Source organism: Eumetopias jubatus, unplaced genomic scaffold (genome assembly GCF_037043125.1).
Source record: "Eumetopias jubatus isolate StellerSeaLion01/CBP00866 unplaced genomic scaffold, mEumJub1_p1.0 scaffold_3, whole genome shotgun sequence".
NCBI lineage: Eukaryota > Metazoa > Chordata > Mammalia > Carnivora > Otariidae > Eumetopias > Eumetopias jubatus.
The window spans coordinates 136273854-136292280 of record NW_028274809.1 but is presented as its reverse complement, the minus strand read 5'-3'; the positions used below and the strand labels follow the sequence as shown (position 1 = coordinate 136292280).

General features: G+C 38.8%; 1 protein-coding gene across 17 annotated transcripts in view; it reads right to left on the bottom strand.

Annotated features, from left to right (window-relative positions):
- Positions 1-18427, bottom strand: part of RCBTB2 (RCC1 and BTB domain containing protein 2) — a 53161-nt gene that overhangs the window by 12126 nt on the left and 22608 nt on the right. For 3 of the 17 annotated variants that reach the window (XM_028105238.2, XM_028105260.2, XM_028105270.2), the window contains 7 exons: positions 9982-10137; positions 9630-9780; positions 7309-7475; positions 6560-6718; positions 6316-6423; positions 5173-5315; positions 2039-2104 (listed from right to left, as the gene is read on the bottom strand). In XM_028105238.2, coding sequence (XP_027961039.1) covers positions 2039-2104; positions 5173-5315; positions 6316-6423; positions 6560-6718; positions 7309-7475; positions 9630-9780; positions 9982-10137 — 950 coding nt within the window. Of the gene's footprint in view, positions 1-2038; positions 2105-5172; positions 5316-6315; positions 6424-6559; positions 6719-7308; positions 7476-9629; positions 9781-9981; positions 10138-11889; positions 12016-15673; positions 15740-16082; positions 16181-18427 lie in introns of those variants that run through there. The other 14 variants (XM_028105138.2, XM_028105158.2, XM_028105149.2 and 11 more) reach the window with 10 other exon arrangements.

Genomic DNA, 18427 nt, shown 5'->3' with positions numbered 1-18427 from the left:
CATCTTTGACTTCTTCTCCCTTCTCACTTAACCACTTTTTTTCAGAATATCCAGTTGACAAATCATAGAGATTCTCTCTTTGTAATTTCTCCCATCTACCACCACCCTAGGTAAGGCACACCCTATATCTGGACCAAAGTAACAGCCTCCTTTGTCTCCCTGCCTTAGACTCTCTCTTTTCTGAACCAAACTGCACAAGGCTGGCAGGTTAACAATCCTCTGAAAACACCATTCTCATCAGTACTTTCAAACCATCAGTGGCTTCCCACAAGATAAAATCCAGACATGTGGCATTAAGACCTTCCATAATCTAGCCCTCTTTCCAATCAATTTGCCTACATACCCTATGTTCCAACACACAGATGTACTCACTGCCCCTCAATATTCTTATTCACAGTTAAAGTCCCTTGTTCAAGAATGTTCTTTCCTTTCTCTCTGCCTTAGAAATCCTGCCCATCTTTCAAGGCCCAGCTCAAACAGCCCCAAACTAAGAGGTCTCTTGTTCACCTGAGCTCTTGAAGCACATCCTGTCTACACCACTCCAGCCTGGCCCTTATCCTCTCTGGGATGTATGTCTTACCTCTTCAGCTAGATTATAAGTTGTTGGTAGGCTGAATCACCGGCTTATTTCTCTCTGTGTTTCTCTCCTTAATATGGTGTCTTCCTAAGCAATTTATAGGTCATTTTATTGACTAATTGGGAAAGACTCAACAACACAGAGTGACTGAGGGGTGTAAGACCTCATTGACAGGCTAGCAATTGAAGGATGGAGACATCCCTCCACGACCTGTTTTAACTGGATGTTTCCCAGCCAAGGAGGGAAGATGGACATCATACAAGCTGGAGATGGCTTGCCTCCAAATGTATTGTTTTCATGTGTGGCCCAAGCAATTTCACTGATTTATTCAAGGGTAGTTCTCAGCTCTTGAAGACAGGAGTACTAGAAACAAGGCTACGTATGATGTGCCACGGTGAAGAGCCTGGATGCTGGAGTCAAACAGAACTAAGGGTTCATCCTAGCTCTACTAGGCCATCTGACCGTGGGAATGTTCCCGAGCCTCTAGGAGCCTCAGTTTCATCACACTGCAAGGCTAGTACGTGAGAATTAAATGATAAAACGTCAAACACCAAGCACAGTGTCTGGTGTACAAATAGTAGCTACCAGTAGAGGTTTCTTAACAGAATTACTGCCAAGTGTTTTCAGTGGCAAAGCCTCCCTCATATAGAGACTGTACATTTCCAATGATCAATTCAGGTAGTGAGACCTTTCCTACCTGCATGGTTAAGTCAATGAATGGGCCCAAACTTCCACTATGGGCTTTACAAAAGAACCTTCCTTGACCACACAGGGAAAATGGCCAATACTATTTGGCTTCTCTTTTCAACAAATAAGGAAAAAAGGGGAAGGAAATAGAGTAAATACATTTATTCAAATAAAGGGCATCTGCTATTACCATCTACCCTCACATGTTACACCAAATGTGAGGGCAGCAACGTACTTCATTTTAACGTGGCTTGATGCAATGGGCGGGGGGTCAGACAGCAGCCTGTGAGGGCCAAGTTACTTAGACTCTTATCATCCATTTTATCGTCTTAAAAAAAAAAGGTGAGGAGAGCAGAAGACAAGGTAGCAGGCATTTCACAGCCTTGTGGTGAAGAGTAAATGAAATCAGCTACCCAGCACAGGGCACATTCAAAACCAGTCTCTTCTGGTGACTCAAGTGTTTACCAATGGCTGCAGGAACTCTGGGAGACCACTTAAAATCTCTTTTCCCTGATAATGTTCTATGAAAAATGTAACTGATGGAAACACAACAGTGTCCTTCTACCCAACATCAGAAAACCAGAATAATTTAATTCCTACATTTGCTTCTGGAATATCTTTATGAGCCTCCATGGAACAGGAGCAGCCTTCGCCCTTACAAGAGGTGGGAACACGGCTTCGTGGAGAAAGGGTGGAACAGACCTGGCAAAGGGGTTGGGATGCAGAAGGCTGTGGAGTGCTGGCCTTCCCTACGCACGACCTCATGACGTTTACCTGGAGCACCTAGCAGCGCACGGGAAGTCAGGGGTGGGGCACGGGCTTGGCTGACGGCAGCAGCTGCTACAGGAACAAGAGTGGAGACAGTTTAGAGGGAGCCTTCAGGTCTAAGCGTGGGACCCAACCAACTGCCAAGGCTTCCTACTGTGGCCCAAGGTCATCTGTTCTTAAATCTGATTCACACCAAGAAGCAAATTCCGAAGGTCAGATTTTCCAGTCTAATATGCAACAGACGGTGACTGTGAACTGAGCTAACCTTCACTGGCAGGATGTCTGGCATATTTCACATTTTAGTTTGCAGCCCCGTGCAATGACAAGAAGGTACTACACGTTCCTAATAAATGAGTTTTGTGTCACCTCCCCAGAGTGATCCCCAACGACTGCAGCTTAATGGGTGTGGTACTAGAAACGAAAATGCAGAGAGTGAGGGAGAATGTAAAACAGAAAACAATGAGGAGAGAAAAAAGGTGACTTGTGAGCAAGAAGAGTGGAGAACAAAGAATGGTAATAAGGGTCCAGAGCAGTGACTCCCAAGCCTGGCTTTGTAAGAGGCCAACATATTACCAATTATCACAAGGTGTCACAAAATTCACAGAAACACAAGGCAAAGTTAGCTTTAAATCAATTTGACTTCAAATATGCTTTTATGAAACTTCAGGAACAAAGACAAATGCTGGTAAATCAAAATAGTGAGACTTCAGAAAGATTGGGAATGACTGGATTAGAGAGAAGAGCATCACTTTAGTCATTAAAATTACTTTTATGTGAACATAAATTGCTAACAAATGTTATTAGCATTCTTCATCAGAAGTAGATCTCTGTGGGAAAAATTTTAAAAGGTTTTCCTTGGGCTGTCATTTGAGCAAAGGATCCAGCGTAGACAGATTTTCACTTTCCACTTCTGTGAATAGGTAACCAGGACTGGGAGATCCACCCCACCCTAAATTCAATCCTTTTGTTTCTAATTAGTCAAACTTCCATGAAATGGGTCCCAAAGAGTCAGAAGTGAGTTCTTGAGAGATAAGTCATAACATATCTGCAAGTTTCAGTCACTGAAAAGGGTGGGTACGTGCAAAACAAGTCCCAGCAGACTTACAAATTCCTCCCTCGCAATATTCGTGTGGTGGAGAGCCTGCAAACTCAGGGATGACCACAGCGAATTCAGGCACGGAAAAGAGAAAAGCAGGAATATCTCCTTCAAAACATTCATTCATGATATTTAGAGCCAAAATAATGATTATGTGGACAAGAGTGAGCATGCAAGTGTGTAGCTATTTCCACGTTTTTTTTTTACATTTATAATTCAAAATTTGATAAAAGTCAAAAAGATTTTTTAAAAAAATTGAGTTTTCTTAAAACAGACAAAAAAGCAGTACTCCCAAGTACCAGGTAAGGAGCTGACACTCCATAACTCCCTTGCCCTGCTTTTCTGCCTCTCCTGCCTCCCCCACCACACTGCCCTATAATCCATCTGGCCCAGCGTGACTAGAGTCAGAAGACCTGGCGCTTATTCTGGGGTGATCAGGACCAGCAGTGCAACGTGGGGCAAGTTGCCGGTGGGCAGATAGCAGTGGATCTGGCAAGTCCAGTTGCAGATGAGTTAAAACGTATGTGAAGTGTGACAGCACCAGAAAAATGGTAAAGTGCCATACAAATATGTTGTTCTTATTTCCATGACACCTTTACTTGATCCTTTAACACTTCTTTGTTGTGTCTAAATACTAAACATCCCTACTGACTGGATTTGCTAAACTGAGGCAGTTTTGTGATTGTTCAAAGCCTCAAGACTGTCCCTTCTCTTTCCACTGAGTAGCTCTGAGCCACCTTTAAGGGAAATGAAAATAGCATGGCTGTGTGCATCTATGCACACCCACCGGTTCCTGGCCTCCGGTCCCTCTCCTCCTCCCCAGTCCTTAAGAGGTCCAGGGTCTTATCCTAAGATTTTGGGGAAAGAAACCAAAAACAGGTCTTTTTTTTTAACCTATTTGACACAGGTTAAATAAAATTAGCCAAGCTTATAACACTCAAATGAAAACAAGTGGGTTGAAAATGACAATCTGATTCTTCACTTTTGTTGTTAAATATTCCAACAGGAAAATATAAAAGAATTATATAAAAATGCAAGATAATCTGTGTCCATATATTTACTTTAAAATCAGATTTAACAACAATTAATATGCACAATAAAAAAGGAAATATATTAATTTCTACAATGATTACAACCCTGGTTTAACAGAAAGACTAATGAAATAATTTTAAATATGTAAAATGAAAAGGCAGTGATACAGCCATGTTTGAGACACTCAAAAGGCTTTCAGAAATAGTAGGATAATTTGGGGAAAAATTCTGGATTTTTTTAACCAGCAAATTACTTAACACAACCCACAAACAAGTGGGCAAAACTAAGTCTTAATTTTCTAACCATTTTACACTTCCTCATAGTGATAGCTTGGGAGCTAAAATAATGAGACAGTCCTATCCTTTCAACTGGCACATTTTATAAGGAGCTGAGTGAATAGCTTTATACCCTACCCTATTTGAGATACTTTCATTTTTCTAAGCCACAGAAGATTGACCTCAAGTGTTATTCAACTTCCTCTTAAGAATATAAAACAGAAAACAAGAAGGAGGAGGAAAAGGTAATTTGTGAGGGAGAAGAATAAAGTAGCATAGTCGTTGGAGGTTTAGTCCTTGTGGTTAGTGTAGAGTAGCTGAAATATGGGAAAGTGAAAGTAGAATATTTAACATACAAATTCCCCAACAGTTCAAAAGCCAATTTTATATTTATTTTTTTTTTAAAGATTTATTTATTTATTTAAGAGAGAGAGAGAGCATGAGTGTGGGGAGGGGCAGAGGGAGAGAGAATCCTCAAGCAGACTCCCCACTGAGCGTGGAGCCCGATGATGGGCTTGACCCCAGGACCCTGAGATCATGACCCAAGCTGAAAATAAGAGTCAGCTGCTCAACCGAGCCACTCAGGTGCCTCCAAAAGCCAATTCTGAAAAGGAATGAATGCTCTCATGAAAGAACATTCTAATATTAGCAGCAAGTTCCCTACAATTCTATATCATGTCTACGTTCTGTTTTATCACTAAAGAACATGCAAGTTATTTTGAAAATGCACATATTACCTGTCCTTTTCCATGAAGACAGGCGCAGGATAGGACTGGTTACTTTTATTGCCAATGCCCAACTGGCCATAAGAATTTGCACCCCAAGCATACACTTGGCCTTCATCTGTTAACACTAATGTGTGTGCGTAGCCACAGGCAACCTGGAAAGAGGAAAAACGAAATCCACTTAGGCCTGCAAATATGCTTTCACAAGACAGGTTAAGAATCAAAGATGCAAAAAAAAAAAAAAGAGGCATCCTGCTCAGAGAGGCAAAACATTAAGGTCACTAGTACTTGTCCAGAACTAGCTTAGTCTATGTGTGGCCAAAACTGCAGTAAGTTCAGCACGAGTCATGGTGACATAAGTCTGGTTTGTTCAGCTTTAATATGGCATTCATCATGCTCCAGAGATCAAGGGGTGTGGAGTGAATATGGAACACACTTTTTAAGAATTTTTTTCTTTTTTATTGTAAAAGTAAAACATGTTCAATGTTGAAAAAATGTAGAAAAGCATAAATATGAAAGTAATCTCAAGATCAGGATTATTTTTCTACTTCTATATAGATATAGGGATATGTATCATGTCTCCATGCACCATGTCTGTATCTTTGTTTTTACTTGACATCACAAAGCACTATTTCCATATCATTAAAAACCTTTTGCAAACATTTCCATTCATACAGATTTAGTATAATTTATTCAACCATTAACTTATTTGATTAGATAAATTATGTTACATCTATTATTTATTTATTGAAGTTAACATTTTTTTTTCTTTCTCTCTTTCTTCTTTTGTTATATCTTCTCCAATAGTTCTGTAAGTGTCTTCCTTTTTGGTTCCTTAGGATAATACCCTAGGAATAAAATTATAGAACAAAGGGTATAAATACTTTCAAGGCTCTTGATATATACTGCCAAAGTTTCCTTGGAAAAGACTGTAACAATTTACATTCCAACAGCTATGTATGAGAGTGGCCTAGAAACATAAATTTCCTGATGAACATCTACAACTTAATTCAGGGAAATAGAGCTTTAGCCTTTACTTCAATGAAGAAAACATCAAGCAGCTAAACTTTCCATCTGCCAAGAAAACTGCGTCCATTGGTATCTTTGCCACTAAAGACTTAAAAACAGGCACATATAAATGAGTTGTGGACATACCCGCTGGACACGAATGCCTTGCAGAGCTGCTATTCTACAGGGAGTTGGCTGGTTGCCGCTACTGCCAAGTCCAAGCTGCCCATTTCCATTGTAACCCCAGACATAGACCTGAGGGAAAACCAGAGACTCAATGCCCATGAAACACAGAAGCAAGCAAGCTCTCTGTTGAGAAACATGCCATGTCAGTATGACACTGGTAAGGCAAATGGGTTTTTTTAAACAACATACGAAATAACTTTCTTACCTCCCCAGTGTTCACCACTGCCATTGAACACATCTGCCCACATGCTATGTTCACAACTACTTTATTCTGTAAGCAGCCCATGACTCTTCGAGGGATCGGCTGATTGGCTGTTGATCCAGATCCTACCTGCCCAGAGTTGTTATAACCCCAGGCAAATACCTGGGAATTGAAAAATGAAACACGCTAATTTATAAAGTGTCTCAAATGGACACTAACATGTCCTTATAGTGTCTCACCTTCAGTCTCAAAGTGCTGGATATCCATAAATTCTCACACCACAGGCAGAGAAGTTTTTATAAAATTCATTCCTACAGTGCTCGCTTCAGCAGCACATATACTAAAATTCATTCCTACAAAATGTGTTACTTGATAAAATTAGATTATCAGTATTATCTACACAAATAGCAATAATTCTGTTCAGATATCACATAATATTATTAAAATATCAACTTTACCTTAGCCATGTTTTCCAGCATTTTGGGATTTTTCTTTTTGCAAATAAAACTCTTGAGTATAGCAATACAGAAGGAACATTACAGCCTTATAAATCTTGCAGTTATAGAAATCCCTACTACATAAAGGTACACTTCATGATATAACCACCAGGACTATGAATTGCTAACAAGAATAAGACTGAATTTGAGGAAGATGGTTATTTTAATCAAATGATCACATTTCTAAGACTGCTATAAGAATCTATATAATCTTACTGAAAAAAAATCAATGAGATTTATGCTAATTATTCTCACCTCTCCATCAGATGTTAGCACCAAAGAATGGTAAGACCCACAGGCAACTTCAGTGACTTGTTTGTTTGACAAATTAGTAGAAATATGACAGGGCACTAAACCATGATTAGTTGTCCCATTGCCTAGCTGGCTATAAGCATTATGACCCCAGGTAAAGACTTCTCCTTCTGAAAATAAAAAGAAATACAACCAGCTTTCAAAACAGCTACTTTATTGTATGATCATATATATTGCACACCTCCATGAATGAAAACTAAAAATTCACGTGCAAAAGCACCAAACTCATTCTACAAAAGAATACATTTGGAAAATATAAACTATATTCTATCTCAAAGCAACAAGATAAAATTTAAATGGATACAATTTTAATAACTGGATGATAGGTTTTTAATAAACAGCAGAGAAATGCTCCTAAGAGTAATAGGAAGAAACATCAGATGGAAAGTCAAAAGACTGTAAGATCATTTAACTTCTCTGGGCCTATTTTCTTATCTATAAAATGATCATCAAGTTAATTTTAAAATCATTATTATATTATTTATTGTGTAGTATAATACATATTCAGAAAAGTTCATAAAATATATATGCAGTTTTATAAATAATTATAAAGCACATACCCATGTACTACCACTCAGGTCAAGATATACAACCTGATGCTCACTCCAAAAGTTCCCCATATATAATCTTGAATAAGAGAATTCAGTTTTTCCTGTTCTCGAACTTTAAATAAATGGAATCATATAGTATATACTCCTTTTGTCTGTATTTTCTACCATATTATCTCTTTGTGTTACATTCCAGATAATTTCTTCTAATCTTCCAGTTTATTAATTTTCTTTTGATGTGTCTGAACTGCTATAAAACTTGCCCACTGAGTTTTTCATTTTGATAATTATATTGTTTATTTGGTTCTTTTTCAAATCTTCTTTGATCTCTGCAGGTATCTTCAAGCTCATTTTGTACTTTTTCAAACACAGTAAATATAGCCATCTTGTAACTGGTATCTGATAATTCTAATATCTGATACTTAGTAGTCAGTTTTTGTTGTTTTTTTTTGCTGGTTCTTAGTCATGGTGCCTTGTTTCCTCGTGTACCTGGTTATCTTTGACTATGTGCTACTAATTGCCACTGAACACTCATTTTTCATTGGCATTATACTTCCTCAGTCCTAGGATGAAGTGAAGGTACCTTCCTCTAGAAAGGACCTGCATTAACTTCTGTGATGCCATTAAGGCACTTAAAGGTGCTTCTTTAATAAATCCAAGGCTTGAGATTTCTTGGACCGCTCAGTCTGATGTGAACTGGAATACAAATCCATGAGTACAACCCTTTGGGGAGAGGTTTTCTTTCTTCGTTCCTCCTTGCTTTGCTCACAGCCAAGGATTTTTCTTTTCAGGGCTTTAGAGATGGGAGAGTTAGCCCATCCTTGCCCCTAGATTGTAGCCCTTTGTGGACCTAGCATAACATGTTAGGTCTCTGACTCATGATCCCTTCTACCTCATGAGTACATCAAACCACAACTCCATTTAATTGGAGGCAGATGCCCTTAAGGCAACTAGCTCTAAGTTCCCCTTTAAGCTTAGTTCATACTTTCTCTTAAATATGATCCAATAATTAATTCCTCTCTGCCTTGTCAGTGCTTTGATGACTCAATGAAAAAAAATTAAATATTTTATCTAGAATTTTTAGTTGTTTCCAGTGAAGTGGTCCAAAAAAATCTAGCCTATTACTGGCAACCAAAATTCCCGAAAATTTATGTGAAATAAGTATACAAAAGAGTGTTTATAAACCTTATTTTCAGTTCAAAGAATACTAATAAAATGAATACCCAGCTTAAGAAAAACTCTAAGGTATGATTTAAGTATAACGTCCTATTAGTGTGAATTCATGAAATACCCATGAAAGTATTCAATTCCTTATACTACTAATATCAAATATAGCCATCAGTCACTGTTGATGGTCAGAATCCCAGAGTGCTAGGAGTTAAGAGGGCATCTTGGACATTAGCGCTAGTGTCTTATTTCATAGATCAGGGATCTCAGGTTCAGAAAGTCCAGAGTGAATTCAGCATTTTAATGCAAAATAGTTCAACTTTTAAAGTATAAACAATAATTGCTAGATTCCATCTGCTCCATTATCTTACTCTGATATTCAGATAGGTTCATATTTCCTGTTGTCCAAAGTACAGTCAAGTTCACAGGGCAGAGCCAGAAACTCCTACCCAATCAAAAAGTATGTTCTTGATTTAAGGGGTGGTCCTAAGTCTTGTTTCTCAATAAATAAGGCAGTGGCTAAAATTCTACCCTGTGTCCCTAAGTTACCTGTTGTTGCAAGGACAATATGGGGGCCACTCCCATAGCTGAGGCAGGCTATTTTTTTGCCATTTAAAGAATCCAGTCTCCGAGGTTCGATGGTACTCTGGACGTCACCTAATCCCAAACAACCAGAGCAGTTTGTGCCAAGCACAAAAATCTGTGGGAAAAACCACTGTTAGTTCGAGCACTTCTATTTCTGACAAACCCATAATTATTGCTTCATTGTGTAACATTATATAACAAATAAGAATCTACCCTCCATGCTTTTCTTAAAATCTTAATTCCTTAGTTCCCCCCAAGATCTTCAACTTAGCAAATCCATTACTGTAAGTGGCTGAATTTTTTCTTCAAAATTTACCTCATCATTTACTGTAGTATATAAAACTTCATTGCCAGCACTGCCAAAGACACAGGCCTGACGAATTAACTGCAGTTCTTCCTCAGAACAAAGGGAGAAAATTGGCCACTTTCCCACATCTAACATCTTCAAAGATGATAGAGTAGCCTGTACTGGCTGAAAAGGAAAAATAAATAAACAAATAAATAAAATTTAAAAATATGTGTAGGTGTGTGTATGTATATATATTTATATATTTATACACACACACACACACTCACACACATTAAGACTATTAATTAAAAAATACTTCTTTTTTCCTTCCCCTTTTCCTTCTGTGGAAGTCAGCACCGGCTCAGGGAGGGCCGGCTCTGTTTTTGAGAGGCCCCTCACAGCTACGGGAACTGTCTTGACAAGCCCACTGCTTCGGTCCTGCTCTCACAGCAACCAAGGGCCAGAGACCCCGGCTGCGATCAGACCTCACATGCTCATTTTCCTCAGGGCCACAAGAATCACCTAAGGCTGACCTCTGTACTTCAGTGCTGGCTATGTCTTAAATGTAGCTCTGGAAACTAGGCTGGTTGGAAAGGCAGGAAAAATGGACAGAGAGAGAGCACTGCGATTTCATCAGGCGCCTGAGTCTTGACAAAACGCGTTCTTGGAAAAGAACAATGCTAAAGGTGACACCAAGGAGCTGGTCCAGACGTTCTGGTTCTGGGGTGCGTTCTGACCATCAGTTGAGCAGTTAGTTAATGGCTTCCCTCACCACCACCACCCCCACTCAGGTTTGGGGATTGGTAGGAATATATACCCAGAAAGTACGTATTTGTTTGCTAGGGCTGCCATAGCAAAGTACCACAAGGTGAGTGGCTTACACCAAAGAAATTTATTTTCTCACAGTTCTGGAGGCTAGGAGTTCAAAATCAAGGTACTGTCTTCCTGTGTCTTCACATCATCTTGGCACTATGCATGTCTGCCTCTGGGCCCAAACTGCCCCTTTTCATAAGGACACCAATCATACTGGATTAGAACTCATCGTAATAACCTCATCTTAACTAATCACATCTGCAATGACCCCATTTCCAAATAAGGTCACCTTCTGAGGTACTGGGGCATCTTAGTGCATTTGGGCTACTCTAACAGATGCCAGACTGGGTGGCTTATAAACAGCAAAAATTTACTTCTCACAGTTCTGCAGACTGGGAATCCAAGATCAAAGCACCAATGTGCTCATGTTCTGATGAGGGTCCCCTTCCTGCTTCATAGCCATTGCCTTCTTACCATGTCCTCATGGTGGGGGAGGGGCTAGGGATCTCTCCGGAGACCCTTTTATAAAGCACTGATCCCATTCATTAGGGTTCCACCCTCATGACTTAATCACTTCCCAAAGTCCCCCCCTTCTAATAACCCAAACTTTGGGGGTTAGGATTTCAACATATAAATCGGGGTTGGGGGAACACATTTAAACCTGTAACAGTGAACATTAAGATCATAAGCACCTGTGCTCCCATAAGAGCAAGCAATGTGGACACTGTAAAGCTGTTTTAAAGAGAGCTTTTATTTATTTGCTATACTGGAAACATTTTTCATACATGCTTTCCAGCTTTCAAAAATTTGAGGATTATAATAAGATGCATAAACAGCCAACGTGTCCTTCAAATGGCATGTCTGGCTCTTTCTCTTAATCACCATACTCCTGTTTAATTTAAAGGAGCAAAGGATTTTCTAAGGCCTATCTTTCCCATCAGCTATTAAGTCAACCTTACCAGGAAAGAGTCCTGGTAGAAAGCTGATTGGACTAGCTACTTATTTTCTACAGACTTGAAAGCATATTTGTCCCACCACTTTGGGAGTCAGGTAACTGTATGTGTGTACACACACACACACACACACACACACACACACACACATTATGATGACTTGGCTCACAAGATGATGGAGACTCAGAAGTCCCATGATCTGCATCTGCAAACTGGAGACCCAGGAGAGCTGGTAGCATAATGTAGTGAGTCCAAAGGCCTGAGGACCAGGGGAGACAGTGATGTACATTGCAGTCTGAGGGCAGGAAAAGACGAAGTGAAATGACCCCGATCAATCAGTGAAACAGGAAAAAAAGGGATGAATTCCTCCTTCCTCCACCTTTTGTTCTATTCAGTTCCTTAACAGCTTGGATGATGCCCACCCACACTGGTGAGGGCAAACCATTTACTGAGTTCCCCAAATCAAAAGCTCTTCTCATCTGGAGACACCCTCACAGACACACCCAGAAGCAGTGTGTAATCTGGCACCAGTGTGGCCCACTCAAGCTGACACATCAAATTAAGCAACACACCATGCGAAGGAGCCCATGTGGTCATGGAGGCAGAGACTAGAGCAACCCAACTCCAGGGCCATGGACACCAAGGACTGACAGGAGCCTCCAGAAGTTGGGAAGAAGAAAGGAAAGCTTCTTCCCTAGAGCCTTCAGAAGGCATGACCCTGCTAACACCTTACTTTCAGACTTCTAGTCTCCAGAACTATAAAAGAAAAAATTTCTATTGCTTTAAGCCACACAGTTTGTGGTACTTTTTAAAGGCAGCCCTAAGAAAGTTATACAGAGGGTAGGCAGCTTGTAACTGCTCACAGCATCATCCTGAGTTAATGTCAGCGCCTGAACCAGGATGAGCTCCCCTGACGCCAAAGCCAGTCACCGTCCCTCAGCATGCCACTCAAGTTCTAGGACCCTGTCTGGAGAACGAAGTCCTCTGTTATCTTTGGGGCAACACTCAAGGCCACTACAGAGCTAAGGGCAGAATCTCTTGTTATGTTAGCTTTTAGTCTAAGCTTCTACTGTAAATTACACACCTCCTTATATCCTGAAGGAATCTTATCTTCTCTGGGGTCTGCATTTTAATTTTTTTTCCTATTTAAGTCTATAAATTTCAAAAAGAACAACGTTTGGGATGTGGCATCAAATATTTATAGATGAGCTAATGTGCTAGTTAAAAGAATTCTTACATATTATTTCTAATCTTCACAACTGTAGGGCATAGATATTGCTATCCTCATTTTAAATACAAGGAAATTGAGGCACAGAAAGACTAAGTAATCCTCCAAGATCACTTGTGTCTAAAGATTGCTTTCTACACATCACATGTTGCAGAGAAAAAAAGTTCACATAAAAAGTTATACCACTGGTAGATCTAATTTACAATTGCAGGGCTTTTACTGTTCTCATCCAGTCCTTGACGAACAGGGCAATAATACACACTGTGGGTTACCTTCCACGAACAGGACAGACAGCAATATACCAAGAGGAAATAAGCACTCCTATCTCATTTTTTTCCTTTCAAGCAGATTTTTGGATTTCAACCTGCCCTGCTACAAAAATCAAGTGGTTTCTTAGATGCCTAGAATCAGGTTGTAAATCCAACAAGCTCTTAAACACCTGTCTACAAATCATTAGTTCTGAACTTTCTTCCTGGCTCACCTGTACCAAACCTCTAGTACCCACCCCAGGACTCTACTAACCACTGGGATTCTAGCGTGTGTGTGTGTGTGTGTGTGTGTGTGTGTGTGTGTGTGTGTGTGCGCGTGTGTGTGTGTGTGTGTTGAAGTGTTACCTGAATTCATACATCTGATAAGGATGTCACAAGTCAAAAGAACATCAGGTGTGACAGTATCATGTATTGAGGGCCAGATACTAAAGGCATAAAAATGAAACATGATCACTCCCTTCAAGGAGCTCACAATTTAATAAAAAGCAAATACTTACAATATAACCTGGGTACAAGGGAGGTGTGACTACGCTGCTTTTAAATGTCTGTCAGAAGGCTGGCTCCTGGAGGTGAATCATCAAAAATTCTTCTTTTCTAAGTCTTGTGGGAGAGTTATCTCATGGAGGAACTTATGACTTAATTTATGAAAGGCACACATTTACACTTTTCTGAGGTAAATATTTCATATCAGTCTCAAGGAATTGTAGCATCTTTGCTCTCAGAAGAAAAATGTTTCTCTGCAGTGCACTCATGAGTGAGTGTAGCTGGGCACATTGTATATATCCTGAACATGTACATATACTGTACGTATATGTATAATTTGTATATATAACAGGAGTGCACATAGCATAGGATTCACACAGAGCACCTGTAGGTGAAGCATCCACCCTGCATGAGAGCAACTCTACAGAAGGAGCCCAACCACCTTTGTGCCCAACTGTTATGTAAGGGACCAGCTGAGCAAGAGCCAAGGGCGGGCAACAGAAACATCTGCATGGGGGAAAAGCACTACCAGGGAGTGAGAGCTTGACAGTAAACACAAGAAGTCATCAAGATCGTGTCCCTAGAATTCAGTCCTAATTTGGCCCAGGTAACCCTCCTTCCTGCACGTACGCCTACGATATAGGCAGTAACTATTCCTGGCCGGCTTTCCTTTCCTTTCCATCCAGCACCCCCTCCCTCATCTTTCACTGGCATCTGTTTGGGAAATGCAAAGTGGTGAAATTTTAATATTAGCTCAAGGAAAATATAATTAAGGAAACACAGCTCCATAAAATTAGAGACCAAGATGCATTTTATTACTCCTTTGAGTATGTCCTACCTATATAACCGTCTCTCCAGCCAAAGGAAGAATTGAACAGATTATGATACTTCACTTAACTCTAGACAACTAAGTTGTCACAATTAAGTTTAAAATACAGCACACAGAAATAGAACCAAAATTACCTGTTGGGCATGACTAACAAAAAAAAATTATTTAAAGAAACCCACTAACACCTTGCCTTTGCAGGACTTCCTGGCAATGTAACGCTTTATATCTAATAGTAATTTCATCGCTAATTCTGTTAGTCTATTTCTTTTATTTTACAAAATCTGTTCCTTCCGGGAAAAATTAGGAATTTTTCTATTAACATTTTAGAAGATTCTTAAGTTCTATGCACTACTTTTATAAGCTACTTTTGTATTTTCCTATAAGGGCTCACATGGTAATACTATGGTTTGGTTTCAGAAGTTTTGCATCTTTGTACACTATGCTGGCTTTGTATAATTATTTACATCTTTTATTGTTCTTTGATCATATAATTATTTACATCTTTTATTGTGCTTTTACCATACTTTATTTAAAAACAGAAAACAGAAAAATGAAAATTAATAGTGGCAGTTAATATTAAGCTCTTAGTAGTGAAGAACAGATAGTGTGTCAATTTAATAAAATTAACACAAGATGGAAATCAATGTGCATGCTGAAAGATGTGAAACTTTTAACACAGTTGGACACATTGGACTTAAGCTGGTTGACTGTATTGTTGAGCTGTGATGGAAAAGGAATAAGTTAAAGAATATCAATGATGAATTAAGAATATGTCATCTAAGATTAGGTATTTTATAATTTTGTTAAATCTCTGGGAATGAAGTAAACATTGATCAACTCAGACCCTTCTGCAGGACGGTATTATCTGTGAAAGTAGGGATGGTCTGTACACCTCATCCAGCTCCAACAGCACCATCTCTGGGAACCCTGCTTTACCCCTCAAATAATACCACAGCCTTCTGCTGGCCCCTTTAGCATTCTCTATACCCACAATAATTATGTTTGCATCTGAGGCACTACATTGTAAGCCCCTCAAAGACAGATACTATCTCACTGATCTTCCTGTTGGGTGACCAGTAGATGTTTGATACATATTTCATGCAACAGAAAATACATGCCCCAAAGGCATGATTTTTTTTCTAACCTTGCCACTTTCTCCATAGGAAAGGGAAAGCTCTTCTTCCATATGGACTCAGTCCTGTGCAGTCCCCTAAGGAAAAAGTATGTGGTAAAATCAGGATCCCATATGTCTAATGAAACTAGGCAGGTTAAAATGATTTTACTTCCAATGAACAGAGAAAATAAGCTAAGCTCAAATATGGTGAAGGGAAGATAAGGGAATTAAGGTTTGGGCATGAAAGTTAATAGCTATACTACCAAAAGGTATTTTAACTGTTCTGGAACTATCATATGGTCTCTTATGGGACTCCTCCTGCAAAGGTCTGGAAAAGTCATCCCAGGATAAAGGAAGACTCTTAAATCTGTAAGGAAATAAGTAGAAATTTTCATTTTACAGTTGACCTACTAAAGGTAAGAAAAAATAAATTTTAGACCTTGGTCAAATTTTCCCTGGGATTGGAAAGTTCCAAATCACTGTGAAGAGCAGACTTAGCAGTTCTCAGCTCCACTGAAGAGTATATGACTTGCTAAGCTGGGGGGAAAAAAAAAGGAGGAATGAATGAAAAAAATGAAAGGATGAAGAATGAATATGGCTTTGTTTATCCTAGACCTTAGCAACAAACCTGCAACAACAGCCACCAAGTATGCACCAACGGTACTCAGTGTTCTCCCCTTAATTAACCATCTCCACAATGACTACTTTCTACCACATAAAAGTAACAGCAGAAGCAACTCTATCAAAAGATATGCAGCATGCGCTCCCGCTTCAATCAAAGGACCCCCTTTAATATTTCTCGCAGGGCAGGTCTGCACTGTGGTTCAATCATTACACAGTTAACTATCTCATCACTAAAAATAAATATAAATAAATATTCTCTCTCCTCCCAAAAGCAATTGAATGAAATTATATTTAATAATGTTGATATTTCTGATTTATTAGTTTGAGTTCTATTTACTCAAATACAATCCACATTTCAAGGGCTAACATCAGAACATTTTATCTGCTATTATCTACAAGCAGTTAGAACCTTATAATAGATAAAAACAATAATCAAAATAAGGTCAAGTCTTAACAGTGTTCCTTATCAATGTTTTATATGCCCCTGAGGATACTGGTAAAATTTTGTTCTCCTCAGCTATAAAAAGGTCTCTCAGAATACAAGGAATAATCACATATTCAGAATAATTATAGCTCAAACTATGGCAATTGATACAAATCATTATTTCTTTTTTTTAATTAATTATTTATTTAGAGAGTGTGAGCAGGGGGAAGGGAAGAGGGAGAGGGACAGAATCTCAAAACCAGACTGCACGCTGAGTGTGGAGCCTGAGGCAGGGCTCAATCTCATCCCCCTAAGATCATGATCTGAGCCAGAATCAAGAGTCGGTTAATTAACCAACTGAGCCACCCAGGCGCCCCCAAAATCATTATTTCTAATGTTTGGAAAAGATACTCGTTTTTAAAAGAAACAGACTTTTCTCACTTATAAACTTTCAAAACTTGATCTAGTTGCCAATATGGAAAGATAATTTCATGTGACACTTATTCCTACGTGATCTGTCTTCTCTATTAATTTGCAAGCTGTTTAAGAGAGGCAACCATGACTCGTTCACTGCTATAACCACCGCAGGACACGGCTCAGAGAAGAACACAAGACTATATATATATCAGTTGAAAGCATTCTTTGAATACAGCTTTTTGTATATTGGAGAGTGCCTGCATCGAGGTTCTTTTCCTTTTGTTTCATCCTAACTGGAACATTTTCCACATTTACCCCAGGTTTACTAGAACAAAAAATAAAAAGAGGGGAAAGGGAAAAGAGAAAGAAGAGGAGAGGAAAAAAATTAGAGGAAGGGAAGTCAAAGGCAAGAAAAAAAAGGGAAATAAATAAGAGGAGTAAAAGGGACCAAAGAGGAAATGTAACTGCCCCTGGTTGTAATGGAAGCCACTTTTGTTCCTAGGAGAAGGGAAATCCTGCTCATACACTGAGATCCTAGAACAGCAATCCTGGGTTGTTCCCCATCCCATCCCTCTACCATTGTAGGTAACCAATTTTACTGGTTTCTGGTTTATTCTTCCTGTTTCTTCTTGCAAAAATAAGCAGATACGTGTCTATGTTTTCATTTCCCAATTCCTCCTTATACAAAAAATAGCATACTTTATATACTCTGGCAATCTGTTTTTTTTCCCCATTTAACAATATCTCCTGGAAATCACTCCTTATCAGTTAACAGAGATTTTTTTTTTTAATCAGCTGAATAGCCTCATTTTTTTTTTAATCCTGGTTTTTTTAAGGAAGAAAATAAATAGCTTTTTGGTGTCTTTGATCAATTTCAAGTAGAGTAACTCTGTAAAAATTAGAAGGGTGGAACATAGGCCATTCTATTTGACTAATCAAGTTAAGACATAATTGCATGAATGGCATATTGAAATTACCATATTTCAAGAAATAACATTTATAAAATTCAATTAAGACTAAACATAAGATTAGTATAATTTCATTTTTATTGGTCAGAATGTTGTTGAAGATTTAAAAATTATTCAAGAATAATTACTATTGTACAGTACCATGAAAAAAATTGTTGAATTCTCTAGCATTATGGAAGGTAGTTGGATTTTTTTTTTCTAACATTATTTCAATGTCATCAAACATAATAGAGAAAACTAGCTTCTCCAATTTGCACTGCTTGAGGAATACAGTTTATGGAATATATGTAAGGATTATAATTATCTTCTCCTGTTATCTACATGATTTCACTATTATTATTATTATTTTGA